Consider the following 19,817-nt stretch of genomic DNA (forward strand, 5'->3'; position numbering starts at 1 on the left):
ATCAGATTTCAAAGTCGCCATCTAATATTTATTTTGGGAGAATTAGGAAACCCATGACTCGTGTCAAGGCCATTGTTCGTCGTAACCAAGTATACTTGGCTCGAAACCTTAGGTATGAAGGGATAAGGTCTTTAATTGAACACCCTCACTCATCTGATCAAAAGATCGGCCTTTAATAACCATGATATAAGTTTTACTAACCTGACATGTTCATATTTCGATTATTTAGCGAATCCTAAAATTTACTATGTGAAGCAAACAAATATAGACTGTGTTATCCATTTTGGAACGATTTGATTTCATTATTTCAAAAAGGTTTTAAATAGTGCAATCATGAAAATCAATTTTATTCCAACTTAAATAACACAACATTCACTCACTGGCATGCATAGAAGTATATCAAATAAGCAATTAGCCACAAAGCAGGATACTGGACATAGTAAAAAAAAACACGCACAAACAGAATGTTAAAGCACCAAAACTTACATATTTTACTGGTGTCCCGCAAATAGATACAAAACAAAAATTAGTAAACATGGATGCTTCTATATACAAGATCCTAACGCAATTCACTCATGAAATGCAACTACAGATCTGACTTCTAATACATGACATATGAACCATCTCAAAACATGAGGTAACGCACAAAACCACATAATAATTTATTAAACTCATAAATGCAAAATTTTGCCAAATCTTAAGGCATAAAGCATGGATGCAAAGTATAGATATGATAACAATCATGCTATATTACATATTTACATATAGGGAAAGCGATTGAAAGAACGGGATAGAATGAAGCGGGGATGGGAAATTATTACATCGCTTTGAAAAATTACAAATCTGAATAGAGGGGGAGAGGAAAAATATCACAACACTCTCTAATTAAACTAAAAATAATAAAAACAGAAACTGCAAGGGGCCTTGGAGACCGTCAAAAACTGTTCTGCTTATCACCAGAGGTTGCTGGGTCCTGTCTAGTAGAATACTAGCTAGCCAGCCAAAAGAGGAGCTGGCCAGCCACAAAACCTGCCGGCCGACCACTTTTTTGGTCGACCAACCAATAAATTGGTCGGCCAGCCACTTAGGCTAGGCCAAAGACTCTGTTTTGTCCAAAAACCAAAAAAAAAAAAAAAAAAGGGAAAATATACAAGTGGCTAACCATTAGTTCCTTTTCCAAATCATTCTTCGAACATTGACTAAAACTGAATTTGTCACCTTTTAAAATGGGTGCTGCATTAGGAGTGCAATCACTCGTCCCGAATTTCTCCAAAACTCTTTCAATGTAGGCTTTATGAGACAATCTGAATGTCTGTTTGGACTTGTCTCTGTGAATCTTTGTGCCAATGACATAAGAAGTGTAGCCCCCTAAAATAATAGGCAATAGACCATCCATTATATACATTAAAATAACTACACTAAAATAAGTAATTATCTTTCATTAATTCCAGTCGACTTTACAAAAGAGTGACATATGCAGATATACATTTATAAGCTTATTCCTGAATCTATAGCATATGTCATAGCAAGAGATAAGATATGAAAATAAAACAGATAATAAATGCCCTAAAGGCTTACAACTTTCCAAGACAAAGCTTGGTTACAACAAAAGTGGAATTTAAGTCCAATACAGTTAAAGGCCCTTGGATTGTACAAAACATATACAAAATCAACAAATGAAGCCCTTGCTCCAAGTCCTCTCAAGCTATTGCCTTGGCGGAGGCATATCATCATCACCTGAAATGTTTTCCCACATAAGGTGAGCCAAAGCCTAGTTGAAATAATCCAACACAGTATATAAATCTTAACAAAGCTATAAGGTGAATACATATGCAATGCTTGTGCCAAAACATTTTATCTCTTTCCAAAAATCATGCAATGCCAAATGAATATCATAGTTCATAAAGCATTCTCTTTTCAAGGGATAACAGGGCAGTGAATCATATTTCTGGAAATCTCTAAAACAGTATCACATTTCACAAAAATTTTGTCCACGGAAAATCGTAAACCGACACCCATGTAAACGTAGGCTATACAAGCACTACTATTGTTATTTTACGGATATTTCATCCTCAAGACACACATGCCAACTTATTTGATGTAACAACTCCTTTCCAGATTCACCCATTTTCTCAAAACAATATACACTTGCAATGCATAAATATGAAATAATGACCGATGCAAATGAATGAAAACAAATAGTTTTAATTTCCCTAGTTGTCATACAATTTCTACAACAGTCATAGTTATCCTCCATCGATAGTCCAAAACAGATATTTCTAAACAGATAAACAATTATCAATAAAGATAAATTCTTCAAACTTTCTAGAGGTGAGTGATAATACATATTCAACTCCACCATCCTTATCAACATGATTCCAATTTCATAATTTCAATATCAATTCTAATTATTTATATAAAATCAACATTTGAGGCATTTAGGACGAAACCCTTTTTCTTTCCAAAACCAATCCCAAATATCAAAATCAACCATTTATTCCCAACTCAACATTATTTTCCACATCAAAATCATTTTCAAGGATCCATATGAAAAAAACCCCTGTTTAGATTTTGACCCAAAACCCTAGATTTTGTTTCAAATCTTCCAAAATCTCATTGTTATTTGGAATTGACAAATAACTAAATCAAAACTCATAAAAAGTGCGGAGATATCCCTACCTCAAACTTAGAAGATGAGAGAGAGAGAGAGAGAGAGAGAGAGAGAGAGAGAGAGAGAGAGAGTGGGAAACTCAAAGATGCCAAAAACCAACTTCGCTCTGATTAGAACGAAGCCCTCGCTGAGCTCTACCTTTTAACAAAGAGACACGGGTGAGGAGATCGATGGATCTAGGTGGATTTGAGTGAAATATATGAGTTTTAGAGAGAGAGAGAGAGAGAGAGAGAGAGAGAAGTTAGGGTTTTGATCAAAATGACAAAATCAAAACTTAAGAGAATGAAATGCCAAGAAACATATACTTTATTGACTAAAATTTTCTTTTACCCTATTCCAAGTTTATATCATTATTCAAGCCTCGTTTGTGAGTAAAAAATTAATGTAATGGTGATATTGATAACGTGGCATCACAACACACAATAAAACTACACAATACCAATGATATGGTATCATCTTTCTCCTATGGTAAAAAAACTAACATATCCTCACATTAATTTTTTTTTTCCATACAACTAAAATAAGGGTAAAATGGGAATTTTAGGGTAAAATGGGAATTTTAGGCTAAAATCCAAAATATCACATCACTCAAAAAGCCAAATATTAGTTTTTTTTTTTACCTCATTAAAATAATAAAAATATAAAAAGCCACCTCAAAAAAATAATTCTTAAACCATCATATAGTATCATAATCAATTCTCAAACCATTCCTTAGTATCAAAATCAATTCTCATTAGGAATTCTCAATTGGAAAACGATAAAATTTTAGAAAGGGGGATTTGGTCAAAATCCCTTCATAATAAAATTTTAATGTATTAAGGACAAGCATAAAAAAAAATTCTTGAAAAGACCAACACATACCACCATTACTAAAACATACTTAGTAAGTAATCTAATATTTGGCTATGGCGGTCGGCTGGCCCAGCTCTCTCTTGTGTTTGTGTGCTGGTTTTTGCTTTTAATAAACTTGATTCGAATAATCTCTTCCCACTTAGTTGTGTTTTGTGTGCTGCTGATCTTAAACGTTTTGGTGTTTGTTGCCCGTTTTTGGATGATGCATTGGGGTTGTATGTTTTGTTTCAACGGGGGGTGTTTGGAATAAGGGTCAAAACAGAGTAGAAGGAGGTTCGTTTTGGACCGGATTAGAGGATTTTCAGATCTGGTTTGGATCTTCATTCGGGCGCTCCTTTGCGAGTGGGATTTTGAGGGATGAACTCTGGTTCGGATCTATGGAGTTGCTTCAGTGCTTTGTTTGAGGGGAAACATGGGTGTTGAAGTCGATCCAGATCTATTTAAGATTTCATTCAAGCGCTCCTTTTCGAGTGGGAGTTTGAGGGGTGAACTTCATCCAGATGTATGGAGGTGTCTCGACAGTTGTTTGATGTTTTGGGTTGTCAACATCGGAGCTTCTGCAGTGGGTGTACTCGGAGTTTGGATCGGAAAACATGTGTCCAACCATGGAAGTAGAGATGGCAGTGCGTCTTGTTCAGCTGTGGTTGTGAGTTTTGATCGTCCTTGGTTGTGTTCGGTTGCATGAGTGCTCGGAGTTTTGAATCAGAAAAGAAGTGTTCCGACCATGGAAGTGGTGCTGGGTGTTTAACGGTCATGGGTGTCTATCGGTCTTGGTAGGCACGAATGGCGGAGAGGTAGGTATGGGAGTCTCTGATCAGTGGGTGAATAAAGAGTGCTTTTACTGTTGGTGGAATCGAGGAGAGCAACATGCGTGTATTGGGTTTTGTGGGTTGAATTGTGAGGTTTCATGTTTTTTATTTTTGTTGAGTTAAGTTCTTCTTACCTCTTTTATTTTTATTTAAAAAAGTATGAGGCTGAGGGGTCGGTTGTATGAGTGCGAGTAACAGTAGTAGGATAATTTGTACTTTCTGAATCTCTCTCGATGCATATCATCTTCTTGTACCTTTAATTTCATGTTGTTAATGAAATTTTTCTTTGCCGATCAAAAAAAAAAGTAATCTAATATTTTAAACTTTAAAATAATATAACTTTTGATCTAAATGTCAATTTTTAATAAAATTAGTATATTTAGAATCCTGTTATCAAGATCTATCAAATAAGATCTATGTTGACTATGAAATTAAAGAAGTAAAAATAAAATTAAAAAAAAAATATTGTCGAAATTGACATAAATAATAACATGTTACTCAGTCTTACAGTAACATGTTATTCTAGTTTACAGTAACACTTTATTGTTACAAAAAATAGAGTACATACTAGATGAACTAACCAAAAATACACATACACAACATTTATAAATTTGTATAAAATAAAATAAAAGTGTTCCTCGTCAAAAGAGTTTTGTGAGATATATATATATATATATATATATATTCATGGGCAATATGTCCAAGAAGAAAAAAAAAAAACAGAAATTTTACTCTGTCCTTACTCGATTATGTGCCTCCTCCTTAATAGGTTTATGAAGTAAAATAAATTGGATTGTCATTTTCACTAAATAAGGGTCCAATTGAGGGGTTTTGGCTAAATTTCCCTTTTAGAAAGGAAATTGTAGGCCCAATTATTATTTGTGGTCTTAAATACTAGTCAGGATAAAAGATAATTTTAGTCCCTTAAGTTTTAAATTTGTTATTTTGGTTCTCTAAATTGTCAATTTGGTTCTATCTCTAATAACTGTCTCGACAGTTTTAATCCATAATATATGTGTTGTTTGTCATTTTAGTCCCTTAAGTTTCAATTTTATTATTTTGATCCTCAAAATTTTTAATTTGAGTCAATTTATGTTTAACATCCGTTTACATTGATAATGAGAAAAGTATTTTACCCTTGTTTTTAGGGTAAATTACATTGACACACACCCCTCTCTTTCTTTCTTTCTTTTTTTTTTTTTGGTTTGAAATATCATTGTCACCTCCCCATTAAATGCAGTGGTTAAATGACTATAATACCCTTCTAGATTAGTCAAATTTCATCTATCAACCACTATCCTCAACTTTACTTTAGTTTAGGAAATTAATTTTTTAGCTTTTTGGCTAAAATGTGAAGTGAAAAAAACTGAAATATTTGGAAATAACTTTGATCTTTTTATGAAAAATGTGTAAAAAGTAGAAAAAATGTGAATGAATCTTTGACTTTTTGTATGGCTTTAAAATTTTCACCTTTTTTTTTTTTTTTTTTTTTGCAACTTTTTGAACTATATTAGCGTCATTCCAAACGATTCCTTAATCTCTTTCACCTTATGCTGGTCGTGATTTTATCCATACTAGCTAATATTCCTTTAGAAATGTGAGATTCTTCTAATGTGATTCCTACTGAAATAAATAATCAGGAATCACTTTCTAATTTTGATTTGAACCAAACACTGGAATCATGGCAATACGGAATCACATTTCCATTCCTTTTAAGATTGCAGTTATTCAAATATAACTTAAGCTTGTGTTTAAATTATTGATTTAGGTATAGATTTGAAAAGGAAAAAGAAAAAATGAGTAAAATGTGAAATAGTATATGACAAATTTTTTTTCTCTTTCTCTTTTCCTTTCGAGTTTGTTTCACTTTCTACCCTAGAACTATCAATTGAATATATTAAATTTCTAAAATATTTAATTCAAGCATATTTGGTCCTTGAAAGAAATACAAAAATAACCAAGGGGTTCTAGCCTGCGTGGCTAGCCCTTTGGCCACCAAGTCTCTCCTAAAAAGATGTCTTGGATTTCACTCTTAAGAGTGAAATATAGCGCATGACTTAAGTGCTTGCATGGAGAGGATGAGAGTTCAACTCTTCCAATATACTAATCTAACAATTAACTACTAACTTTTTTCGATAAAAAAGAAAAAAGAAAGGATTACAAAAATAAAATATAAATTTATAAATATTATAAATTAGTAAAAGAACCTACTTAGTTAAGATTTTATTTATAAAAAAAAAACTTTAAATTTATATTGTCTTTAAAAAGTTTTTTTTTGTGTGTGTGTGTGTGTGTGAGAGAGAGAGAGAGAGAGAGAGAGAGGGAGAATTGGTATAAGAGTCTGATTTTTTAGTCTTGGCAATAAAATTATATGAGTATTAGATATACTAAAAAATAGAATTATATAATTTCAATAATAGCAATTGTTATAAATAATAATTGAACAAAATAATACTTTAATCAAGTTATTAAAAGAACTTAACGAAAATCTTAAAAATAATCAATTAGAAATTGTGAATGAAATTCAGTATATAATACTAGATAAAGGTAAGCACCATTCAATTATAGAAGATAAATATGAAAATCTAAATAACTACCCTTATTCTTATAAAAGGAAATTTAAATGAAGATCCTTTCAAGTTAATTCTACCTTAAAAACGTAAATAACATGGAAATTTAAGATTTTTAAAAAATACAATAAAATCTTATTTAGGTATAATCTTTTATTGATTTGTAATATTTATGGATTTATATTTTATTTTTCTAATCCTGCCAGAACTAAATATGTTTGAATTAATTTTTTTAAGAACTTGATAGATTCAATTAATAGTTCAAGGGTTAAATAAATTTTGATTTATATACTTTAAGGACTTGCTAGACTTAATTGATAGTTTAAAAGGGTGAATTATAACCATAGTCCCTCAAGTTTGACACCTTTTCATTTTAATCCATGTAGTTCTAACTGTGCCAATTAAGTCCATCCAATTTCAATTTCAAATCAATTTAGTCCCTCAAAGAAATATAGAAATAAACTATAAACCCAAAAGTTCTATTAATTACTATAATGCTCTATTTCCCTTTTAATACAATTATAAATTCCATATAAATTATAAAATCTTTGTAAAATTGCTCGTGTTTAGAATTGGTATTAAACTTTGATTTCTCAGTCTTACCAATATAAATATATACTGAAGAAGTCGAATTAGATAATTTAAATAATAGTACTGAACTACAAATAATAATTGAACAAAACAATACTAAAATTTGGTTATTAAAATAACTTAACGAAAATCTAAAAGAAAATCAACTAGAAATTATATACGAAGTTTGATATCTACTATTAGATAAGGATAAGCAATTAGCTATTGTAAAAAATAAATAAGGAAACACCACAAATAATTATTTTTATCCTTACATGGAAAACTCTCCAAATGAACCTTTTGAATTAATACCACCAGAAAAACGAAAATATAATGTGTGATAAAATATAAAATAAAATAAAATAAAATAAAATAAAAAATATATTTTTATAATATAACAAAACTTAAGAGGCGGGAATATAATAACTAAAACCTTAGGGTTGAGATTGTAAAGCAAAAAGGACCAAAGTGGAACAAGATAGAAAGTATAAGGATCATATTGACAAAATTCAAAGTACCGGAGCCAAACTAAAACTTAGAAAAAATTAGGGACCATTGATGTAATTAGCTTAAAATAAAATTAACCTTTTTCCTTTTAGAATCTTGTTTCAATTTTCAAAGAAAGTATAATAGTATTTTTTTTATAGGCAATTATGTGATTAGTATTAGAATAATGCTAGCTATTATGAAAAAAAAAAATATTATGAAATATTTCATGAAAATTCTCCACTCTTGAATTATACATGCAATAAAACACCATACACTAATCAAATGATGAAAAAATTTCATGAAAAATGTTATGATATTTTTTTTCATGATCCCTAACATTACTGGTTGTTTGGAATGTACTAATTTAGTATATTTTTTAATTTTTTACAAAAAGATATGTGAAAAAATAGAGAGATACTATGACTAAAAAAGAATAAAAAGGTCAAAAAAAGTATACTATGTTAGTTCATGTCAAACAAGCTCTTAGTATTATGTGGGTAGAATTGTTGCAAAATTAAATGCAGATACACCGCAAGAAGTTAAAAAGTGGAAAACTTATGCAGTCCTTAAATCTCTCCCCGTGTGACTACCCTTAGATTAATTCATGATATGATATAAGATATCATTACATCATTACATATATATAAGTTCAAACCTTTTTTTAGATGGATATATATCCAAATCTTAAATGTCAATAAGATTATCCAAATCTAAATTCAAATTGGTCAAATCCAAATTTTATATATCTAATCAAATCAAATATATACTTTTTTATTGCTCAAAAAATAAATTTCTTTAATTGTATCATCAACATCAATTTGGATAAGAATCAATTACCAGGTAAATCTATAACTGATCTAATCTTACTATGACTAAAATAGGTCTTCTTCACATATCACATATATATATATATAGGTATACACTGTCGACACCAAACCAATCGTAAGTTTGAGGGCTTGTTTGTTTGAAAAGAAGGGAAGAAAAAAAAAACATGGGTAAGGGAGGAATATCTGGAGAGAACATGGCAGCGTGGCTGCTTGGCGTGAATGCTCTTAAAATTCAACCATTCCATCTTCCTCCTCTTGGTATATATATGTGTGCATGTTTTGTTATTTGTGTTTAGAATGATGAAAATTCTAACATAATTCAAACGTTATGGCGTCACAACCTTACCCCAAGAGCACTTAATTGATTTCTAATTAAATTTGTCATTTACTCCAAGAACACCTAATCAACTTCTCCTTAAATAGATCCATATAATAATTGTTCTATCAAAAAAAAAAAAAAAAAAAGATTAAATTTTTGAAAATAGACTATTATTTAAGAACGTCTCAAATACTACTTTGCTTTGTGTTTTCTATTTTATTTATTTATTTATTTATTTATTTATTTATTTTGATTGTTTTAAGCCTTTTCAAGGAACAATAATGTAGTGTTCTTGGGTTTAGATCACCTGTCCCAATTTGTTGTACCAATCTTCTGTCCCATTACTTAGATGCCGCCACGTCACTTTGAATAAAATTAAAACTTTAGGCTTGCACCACAGGATTATTATTTTTGGTGTGCACATCTGGTTAAACCGGTAGACTTTTATTACAGACAGAGCACCGTTTCGACTGCATAGCCATCGGAGTCCTCTCATAAAGATGTGTACAAGTCATATTATATGATCTATATTTAGAGGTCAACGTTTATGTGACTCCCATAATGTTATTTTAAGAGTATCAAATATTTTTACAAGTTCATCGCTCACTTCTCAATACATATGATCAAGCAAACGTTATAGCGTCACAACCGCCGCTTAATTAACTTCTAATTAAATTTGTTATTTGCTCCAAGAATACCTAATTAACTTCTCCTTAAATAGATCCATATAATAATTATATAATCAAAAACAAAAATTAAATTTTCAAATAGACTATTATTTTAGGATGGCTGGAATATTATTTTGCTTTGTGTTTTCTTTTTTTATTATTTTTAGCCTTCTTTTTTTTTTTTTTTGGGTGAATAAGTCATAAAATAAAACAAAAGATTTACAAGAATACAAGGGGATACCCAGGCCTTAAACCAGCTATACAATAGAACCAAACAAAAGGCAGCCAGACACCAGCTGCAAACAAGGCTACTAGATAACCACAAAAGCAAAAACACAAACCACAAAGGTAGGACAGCAAACTTCTGCAAAGGGACCACAACCTTGTTCACCCACCATATCTCAAACAAAATAGGGAGAGAGAACAAAGAAGGAAACCCAGAAACTACAACAGCCCACAAACTAGAGAGGGCGAGAACAACATGGCCCAAGAGAACCTGAATTTGCAAAGCAACCACACCATGATACATACAGCAGGTGTAATAATGAAAAACCCTACACACCCCGTAGGGCTAGGGAAAACAGCAACCGTAACTAGACAAAAAACCATAGAACAATTCGATACCGATCAGAAATAAAAACCATGTAACTAGACTATTTAATAAAAACAACGTATTTTCCAGCAGAAATATTCCACTCAGACTAGCGCAGCTTGCAGCCCGATCTGTGTAACATCTTCACCACGTGAGGCCTCAATCTGGACAGCACTCATATTATAACCCATCTCCACTGCTTCCCAATACTGATCAGAGTAGCCTGGAAAAGACAGCGAAACACATTTGAAAAAAACATAAAAGATTGTTCTCATAACACTGTATATATAGCAAAACTCACAATGTATAAGGGCTATATCACTCAACCCTCAATAACCACACCCCTCAAAACAAAACAGTGTTCAGAGCTCAGAAAGAATCATAACAAAGATAGAGAAGTAGAAAAAGAACTAACAACAATTTATGGCTCACTTCACTCAACCCTCACCAACTAACATTCCCTACCCCAGTACCAGCTAGGATCCCAAACCTGCTATACAAACATAGAGCAAACATTAGCACTCAGTATGTGGCTAACATCACTCAACCCACATATAGTGAACTCACAACCCTCTTTTAAGAGTAGCCACATCCCATACCTGCAAAGCATAGAAGCTTATTAACAAGAATAGATGAAGGAAACTCACTATAGAACCTTGCCAAACTTAACCCTCAATATAGTGCTCCCATTCACTCAACCCACACAGATAACATTGCCCTCAAATTTTGATGGTATTTGGAGGCAATCTCCATTCCTGCAGAAACCACATATCATTTTTGGATTTCTAAATATTGTTGAGGGCAAGGGCTCTATATCTAACCATGCTTATGATGTTCTTCAAAATTATTTCTTCTGGTTTCCTTTCCTTGGTAAATATACGATTGTTTCTCTCTAACCAAACATGGTACACAGTACAACAAAAGGCAAGCCTTTTGACAATAGTAGCAAGAGACTTGCCATTACAGTCTCTGGCTATCAAGTCCACCAAACCCAACTAAGTAGGGCTGTGCCAATTTGTATTGCATTTGGACAGCACAACAGTCCACACCTTAGAAGAGAATTTGCACTGAAAAAACAAGTGACCATGGTCCTCACCAAGTATACCACATAGGGGGCAAACTGGGTTAGGGTTAATACCAAAGATGGCAAGCCTATCACCAGTATTTAACCGACCCAGAATAGCCATCCAAACAATGAAACCCACCCTAGGAATAGAGTAAGGAGTCCACACTAGGTTAGCCCAATTGACAAGGGGCCACTTCAATATCCAGGAATTCCAAACATAACCAATATTGAAATTCCCATCCTTTTGAGGCAGCCAAAAGGCTCTATCATGACATACCAAGGAGGGAGTAATGTTAGGAGGGGTAAGGGCAACAATCTCCCTCACCTCCCAAGAAGAAACATTAGACCAATTCCAACCACTAGCCCCCACAACAGAGGCCACCTTAGCCTTAGCATTTAATGCAGTGTCATTCATCACACTATTACCATACTTAGACTAGAGGGATCCAAGAGGGTGCCAATTATCATACCATAAGAAAATGCCTTCCCCATTACCAATCTGGTACTTAATCAATGGAAACATAGCCTCCCTCAAAGATAAGATTTTCCTCCATACCCAAGAGGGGTCACTAAGGACACAACAGCCTAGAAACTATGGCCTTTCAACAAATAAGACTTCACCCATTAACACCATATAGCATGCTCCCCACCTGCCACTATAAACCAAATACGCTTGGATATAGCAGCTCTATTCCAAATATCTACGGACTTAAAACCTAACCCCCCCCCCCCCCCCCCCCCCTCATTTTTGGGGGCACAGATTCTATCCCAAGCAACCTTACCAGCAGATTTTTTAAGCTCAAGGCCAAACCAAAGAAGAGACCTACACAAGGCTTTAACCTCCTTAATAACTTTTTTAGGAAGGATAAAAAGGGAAGCCCAGTAGACTTGCATAGAAAACAGAATTGTACTAATCAATTGGGCCCTCCCAACATAGGACAGAGTTTTGTTAGTCCAAGATTTGATCCTATTAGTAATCCTACCAACAAGACTTTTACAATCACTAGCCTTAAGTCTAGTAGTAATGAGAGGAACACCAAGATACCTCACAGGTAAATTACCTTCCTGAAATTGAGTGATCCTCAAAATGTCAATTTTAAGAGAGGGGGTACAACTAGAGAAGAAAACATTACTCTTATTTGGGTTCAAAGATAACCCAGAGAGGGATTGGATTTCCATAAGGCCATTTTTAATGAGTTGGATAGAAGGGACATGCCGTTTCCAAAAGACCATCAGGTCATCAGCAAAACAAAGGTTAACAATTTTGTTCCTCCCACAATTCAGACCCATATTTTTCCATTGGTTGGAGACACTATTCTTCACATAATTATAGGGTAATTTCCTATCAAGGAAATACCCCACTAAACATGATTCCCACTTACCCAAATCCTCATTTCGAGGGGGGAGTTCCACAACATTCGGGTTTACAGAAGGAGGGAGAGGAATATACCTTAGTTTAATTGGTGATCTGCTCGAAATATTGGCTACTTCGGCCCAGGTTTTTTGTAGGCTAGTTACATTAGGATTCCTTCCTCCTTCACCCAGATTTCCCCTACCACCTCTGCCACGACCACCTCGGTAAGCCCCATAACCTCTACCGCTGCGCTCCCCTCTGGTAGGTTGGACTCGAACCTCATCATCGACCAATCGAACTTGGATATCATCGGTCACTTTATCGCTACCTGGAATAATTGCTTCATGGGACGGCGCAAATATCCCTCGATTCCTTGTGAGGGGAAGACTGTCTTTAACCCCCATCGAATCGCTTTGCCTTTGTACCTTCATCCACCACTTCGATCCATCTCAGATGGCCTACCTGACTCCGAGGAGTATTCGCAGTAGGACCCATCAACGATTCCACCTCAGATCGAGATTGATCTCTTTTACGTGTACCAGGAACGTCAAAATGGATCTGTTCCCTCAACCTTTAGAGTCGATCTGCTAACTCAGACAAGGATGTCTGCATTACTTTCTCCATACCACTGCGTCTCACAATATCGACAATATTAGCAAGATCTTCCTCAGAAATTTGGTTCTACCCTAATTTACCATCGAAGCCTAATTTCGGGGTTTGACAACTTAGAAACCAAAGAACAATTAACACGATGGTTAAGATTTCCTACTACGTTACGCTCAAATGAGGCAACTTCAGATCCCAAAGCTCGCATATTTAATGAAGACAAATCCACATTTACTCCGGCCATTTCAACAAGAAAATTGAAATCTGGAAACCCTAGAAATAGGATGTTCCTAGAGAGAAGCCAGAGACTCTCACTAACCCATTTCCTTTCTGAAGGCTTGTTTCATTTTTAGCCTTTTCAAGGAACAGTAATGTGGTGTTCTTGGGGTTGGATCACCTGTCCCAATTTGTTGTACCAATCTTCTATTCCATTATTTAGATGTTGCCACGTCACTTTGTATAGAATTAAAACTTTAGGCTTGCACCACAGGATTATCAGTGTATTTGGTTTGAATTTTTTGAATTAAGTTTTTTGAAAACTGAATTTTTTAGTTTTCGTGTTTTTATTTTTATTTTTAGTGAATATCTTTAAAATTTTAAACATTTTCTTTTTTACTTTTTTAGATGTACTTTACTTAGAGGTATCTAAAAAGTAAAAAATTTGTGAAAAAATATTTTAAAAAATTAATAAATACATAAAAATACAAAAAAAAAAGTATTGAATTCTCGTATTTTTTTGTATTTTTTATATTTAGTGAATTTTTAAAAGGTTTTTATCACAAATTTTTTACTTTTTAAGTATATTTATGTTAGATATGTCTAAAAAGTAAAAACAATTGATTAAAATATTAAAAAAATCAATAAAAACAAAAAAACACAAAAAATAAAAAAATAAAATTTTGTGAAAAATATTTTTGAAAAACCTAATCAAACATTTTTGGGGAAAATTACTATGTAGTCCTATGTAGGGGATCTATTTCCCTTCTAATCCCAATATATTTTTAATAGATTAATAGGTCCATAGTTTTTTAAGTTTTATACCTAGAGGTCCCTTTTTTATTTTCGTATTTTGTAAATGACTGTATTACCCTTTGTTTTGAGATCTATATATACGTGAAAAATCAAATATTTGCTCCGTTCAAAAAAGAAAATCAAATCTTCGCCTCTGCGATCTCGATTTCTCTTCGATATGGCAATCTCATTGTGCTATGTGGTCGATCTCATTGTGCTGTGAGGTGGATCTAGTTGTGCAATCTGAATCTCTGTGTACAGGCGATCTCTGCGTACATTCTCTCTCTCTCTCTCTCTATCTCTCTCTCTCTCTTCTCTCTGTGTATCTAGTTTGTATCTGTCGATACATATATGTATGTATATGTATGTATCTGTCGATACATACATATACATATATATATATATATATATCTCACTGTGTGTGTATCTGGTTTTTATCTGTCGATACATATATGTATGTATATATAGATAAGCAAATTTGCGTGATATCTGGTTTGTATTTGGCAATGTTGTCTTAGTTCTTTGTTTTGTGATAAATTTTGTTTGTTTGATACTTATTTATTTAATTTTTGTATGTGATATAGTATAATGATTTTGGTTTTGTTGATTTTGTTTGTTGTATAGTGTAATGTGTTTTGAAGTTGTAGTTTGGAATTGTGAATTCTGGTGTTTTGATACTGATATGTTGTAAGTGTATAATTTTGCAGTTTGGAATTGTGAATTGTGCACTGTTGGTACTGATATGTTGTAACTGTATAATTTTGCAGTTTGGAATCTGTGAACAATTGTTTGTTGGTTTGTGATTTTGTAGTATGGAGGGGCGTTTCATGTTAATGTGCAAATACAGTAATTCTTGTGCTTCTATTAAGATTACTGAGGGATGTAGTTATCATGAAATTGTTGAGAAAATATCTGCGAAGTTCAAGGAGTTGAGTGTTGGTAACTTTTGTTTGTTTTTCTCTATTCCTGGATATTCTAATTGTATTGTTGAATATGATGATGATTTGGGGAATATGCTGTCAATGGTAGGTTGTAGTGGTTCTCATGTTGTTGATGTTGTTGTGGGTGATAAGAGAATTGTGGAGGTTGATGATGATAATTCTTGTAGGATTGATTCTGTAATTTGTGAGAGTTCTTTGGTTAACGATTGTGATGATTTTGGTGATTTGTTGCCTAGTTTTTATCCAGAACTAGAGAGAATTTTGTTGTCTGCTAGTTGGAAAGGGATTATATATAGTGTTGGTCAAGAATTTGAAGGTGGAGTGCCGGCGCTCCGCATTGCATTGGCTAAGTATGCAATTGAGTGTGGTTTTGCAATGAATTATTTGAAGAACGATGCAACAAGAGTAACTGCTGAATGTATGATGAACTCGTCTACGGGTTGTAAATGGTTTGTGCATGGAAGGGTGTTGATGAATTCTGATTTTTTTTTTTTACAATGAAGTTGGATAATGTGCATACTTGTGGGGTTGTTGCTCGTAGATCTTGTAGCAAAATGGTTGGTTCTAGACTTGTGTCTGATATTGTGCATAATGATATTAGTGATAATCCGTTGACTTGTCCTATTGAAGTTAAAAAGAAGTTGAAGAAATAATATGGTATAGATATTTCTTATCGGGTTGCATGGTTAGGAGTTGATAAGGCAAGAGGTGGGTTGTTTGGTGATTTTGCAACTTCTTTTGACCAACTTCGATGGTACCTTGAGACGGCTATGAGAACGAATCCGAAAAGTGTGTTTGAATTAGATGTGGATGAAAGTAGTGGGTGTTTTCGGAGGATGTTTGTGGCATTTCATGGATGTTTGTATGGCTTTCAATTTTGTCGTCCGTTGTTGTTTGTTGATGGTACATTCTTGAAGGGGCGTTACAAGGGGCATTTGCTTGCAGCAACATCAAAGGATGGTAATCAAGGTATGTATTTATTTGCAGTTGGTATAGGTTTGGTTTGTCAGTGTGTTATTGTATTGTGAGTCTACTAATTTTTGCAGTTTGTTGTTATTTTGTTTGCAGGTTTGTTTCCTTTGGCTTTTGCGATTGTTGACGCTGAAAATCAAGATAATTGGATATGGTTCTTAAGTCAGTTGTTAAAGGCTGTTGGTTCAAGTCGGAGATTGACCTTTGTGTCTGACCGTCAACATGGATTGCTAGGCGCTCTTTCAGTGGTTTTTCCCAATGCACATCATGCATATTGCTTGAATCATTTGAAGAGAAATTTGATTGACAAATTGGTGAGACTTCGTACTGACTATAAGCTGAGTTTGATGAAAATATTAGTTAAATATGCTTATGCGCCAACGGTTGCTTCTTTCCAACATTATATGGAGAAATTGAGGCGTATTGCTAGGAAAGGTAGAGTTGATAGTATGTTGGATGGTTTGCAAAATGATAAGTGGGCGAATGCATTTTTTAGAGGGAAACAATATGGTGAGATGTCATCTAATGCTGCCGAGTCTTACAATAATTGGATTGGTGGGGCCCGTGAATTGCCTATCACTTGTATGGTTGATATGATTAGGGTTCAAATCATGACTCAATTGTCTAATAGAAGAGCTGAATCTAAAAGATGGACTAAGAAATTGTGTCCAATTATGGAAAAGAAGTTGGTGGACTCTTTGAAGCTAGCTAAGTCTTGGGATGTGATTGTTACTAGTGATACTGTGCTTGAGGTTCATTCTTCTAATTCTTTTTATGTTGATATTGGTAGACAGAGTTGTTATTGCCATGAATGGCAATTGAATGGTTTTCCTTGTTGTCATGCTGTGCATGCTTTGCGTAGTAGTGGTAGAGATATGTATGATTTCATTGATCCCTTTTTTCATGTAGATTGTTTTAGAGAGTCATACAAGAAATCTGTTTATCCAGTACCTTCAAGTGAGAGATTTGACTTTGATGGTGTCGGTAGTTCAATTATCAAACCTCCTATAACGAAGAAGCAGCCCGGACAGAACAAGAAGAAGATGATACCTTCTAGGGGTGAGAATGTGAAGCAAATCAAGTGTGGGAGGTGCTTGAAATGTGAGAATCACAATAAGAAGACGTGCAAGGCTGCTATTTGAGGCCACAATCTATTCTTTTGGATTTGTATTTGAATTTGAGGAATTATGATAATACAAAATGTGATACTTGGTATTATGGAAGTAATGAATAAAGTTGGTTGAATTGTTTTTTATTTTTTGATGTGTTCTTTAGTTATTGAAGTTGTTTTGTAATAGTCTCGTTTTGTTTTTTACTTTTATTTTTTTGTGGGTTTGGTTGGTTTTATTTTTATGGAATGCTGAGAAGGTTGTTGAAAATTTCATATTGAAATTGTATAATATTGAAATGCAGTTTTACTACATGATTCATTTATTTCATATTTCATAGTGACAAAACTGTAAAATTTTGCAGTTTTATTTTCAATTTTGAAATACAGTTCATCTATTTGTTGAGTCATGAAATTGGATGCATAATTGTGTAGCATAATTTTTGTTTGAGTGATGAAACTGCATAATTTTGCAGTTTTAAGAATTATGAAAAACAACCTGATGAAACTGCATAATTTTGCAGTTTTAAGAATTATTAGAAACAACCTGATGAAACTGCATAATTTTGCAGTTTTAAGAATTATTAGAAGAATTATTATAAACAACCTTTACTGTATGAAAATATATGCAACTACAAACAAGTACACAAATATCAGAAGAACAACCACAATAATAATAACAAGAAGAAGAGCAACAACAACATCAATGGCAACGATCATTTTCACCATAATAACCAGAAGAAGATCATTCCCAAAAGCATATAAAGTACTTGTCACATGTTTAAAAAAAAAAAGTACAAAAATATGTTCACTTGAATATTTGTATTGTCAAGAAGTTTGTTCATTGTTTCTATGGTTTGGTATGTTTTGTCAACATTTGGTAGTGCTCGAGTTTCCAAGATCGGTTCTCATCATTGAGGAATTGACTGATGATTTCTGCTCGAAATTTGACCCACTCATTTGGTCGAAGTGATTTCTGCACAAGTTGCCAGTTGATATATTGGTTGATAACATTGCAGACGACGATTGCACAATCATTCCTACAAAGTTTTAGATGAAGTGAATTAGTTAGATAAAACTGCAAAATTTAGCATATTGGAAGATTAGTTTATTGATTTTGTATCTTACGAATGTGGGTTTGTTGTGGGCATTCCTCAATTGATGCAATTACTGTCTCGCACTCTTGAGATGATAACATGTTTCCTTGATTGCTGAGTAATGCTTTATTCCATTTTAGTTGATGTTGTTGCTACAAAATAGTTAGTGGGTGTTTTTGTTAGTTATAGTGATGAGTTGAGATATTTTTAAAGGAATGGAACTAAGTAGGAAATTTTATTTAACTTACAATTTCCTTTGGAATTTCAAAGTTCTTGTTGTGGCAATCTTTTGCTGGTCTCAAAGAGTCATAGTGCCTCCATATCCCATCAGCATTGTCAAAGACCACAATGGTCCAATGGTTGTCATGGTTGATTGAGAAATGGATATATCTGTTTTTCATTGCTTCTGGAAAATGGTTGTCCATTATTTTTTCTCTCAGTGCTTGATCTTGGTTTTGTAGAGGAGTCTGTAAGTTATATATATGTTTGAAATATGTTATAAAACTATGTAGTAAGACATGTTAAGAAAGTAGAAAATTTTGTAGTTTGAATAATATTGAAAGGTATGTTAAATTTGGCTTACATTGATGAGTGTTGAGAAAACATAAGATCTTCCCGCGTATGAATTTCTTACAAAGGCTAGATCATGTTTCTCAAATTCTTCAATGGTTGGTTGGAGTGCCAATTTCATTTCTGAGAAGGCATCAATGACCTGAAACATGTTATATATGAGAATGTGTTCGGTTTGTGGAATAGGTTATTGAATATGAACAGAAACTGTAAAATTGTGCAGTTGGAGACCTACATTCCCATATAAGGGTTCCCTGTTGGTCAATCTGCATATATCTGAAAAGTATATGCAATTTTCATCTTCGCTGTTAGACCAGACACAAGCACTTGATTGTGTGTCGTTGATGAGTTGAATTTGGTCTTGGTCTTTTTTGGATAGGCTATGCCAAACCTTGTTAGTTTTGCAGCAGGAAATGACGAGTGGCTTGTTTTGGATTGATTCTTCCTTGAAATCATCATCACTTTCCAATACTTGAAGTTGTGTCTTCTCTTGATTGGCACCCTCTTTTAGGTTGGTTTCAGCAGCAACTTGTTTCTCTTGGCCAATATCTTCTTGCATTTTTTCTTTCTGCTATTGCTTTGCTTCATGGGCATTCTCTTTTTGCTCAGGTTCAGTAGCAGGTTCTGTCTCTGTTTCGATTTCTTCTTTTTTCTTTTCATTCTTCTTCTCTTTTTCTTCATCGGTACCCTCTGTTGGTTTGGGTACATCAGCAGCAGTTTGTGTC

General features: G+C 33.5%; 2 protein-coding genes across 5 annotated transcripts; one reads left to right on the plus strand and one right to left on the minus strand.

The window, feature by feature from the left end:
• Positions 1 to 10,019: 10,019 nt before the first annotated feature.
• On the minus strand, positions 10,020 to 13,771 carry LOC114301078 (uncharacterized). 4 transcript variants are annotated; one of them, XR_014336809.1, is made up of 2 exons: positions 12,884 to 13,771; positions 10,020 to 10,590 (listed from the first exon to the last, which is right to left on the minus strand). XR_014336809.1 is itself a non-coding variant. In XM_082881095.1 (2 exons), exon 1 carries the CDS (start codon positions 13,216 to 13,218, stop codon positions 12,058 to 12,060), a length of 1,161 nt encoding a protein of 386 aa, XP_082737221.1. In that variant the 5' UTR covers positions 13,219 to 13,744; the 3' UTR covers positions 10,020 to 10,590; positions 11,015 to 12,057. The 4 variants fall into 4 exon arrangements, 2 of the variants coding, with proteins under 2 accessions (XP_082737221.1, XP_082737218.1); XR_014336810.1 differs by having other exon boundaries at positions 10,020 to 10,966; positions 12,884 to 13,765; XM_082881095.1 differs by having other exon boundaries at positions 11,015 to 13,744.
• Positions 13,772 to 15,216: 1,445 nt separating this feature from the next.
• LOC114301073 (uncharacterized) lies at positions 15,217 to 17,459 on the plus strand. Its single transcript, XM_082905166.1, has 4 exons — positions 15,217 to 15,750; positions 15,849 to 15,945; positions 16,036 to 16,314; positions 16,414 to 17,459. Exons 1-4 carry the CDS (start codon positions 15,217 to 15,219, stop codon positions 17,457 to 17,459), a joined length of 1,956 nt encoding a protein of 651 aa, XP_082761292.1.
• Positions 17,460 to 19,817: the final 2,358 nt, after the last annotated feature.

The sequence above is a fragment of the Camellia sinensis genome, chromosome 1 (genome assembly GCF_055761805.1).
Source record: "Camellia sinensis isolate YWXY chromosome 1, ASM5576180v1, whole genome shotgun sequence".
NCBI classification, from domain to species: Eukaryota; Viridiplantae; Streptophyta; class Magnoliopsida; order Ericales; family Theaceae; genus Camellia; species Camellia sinensis.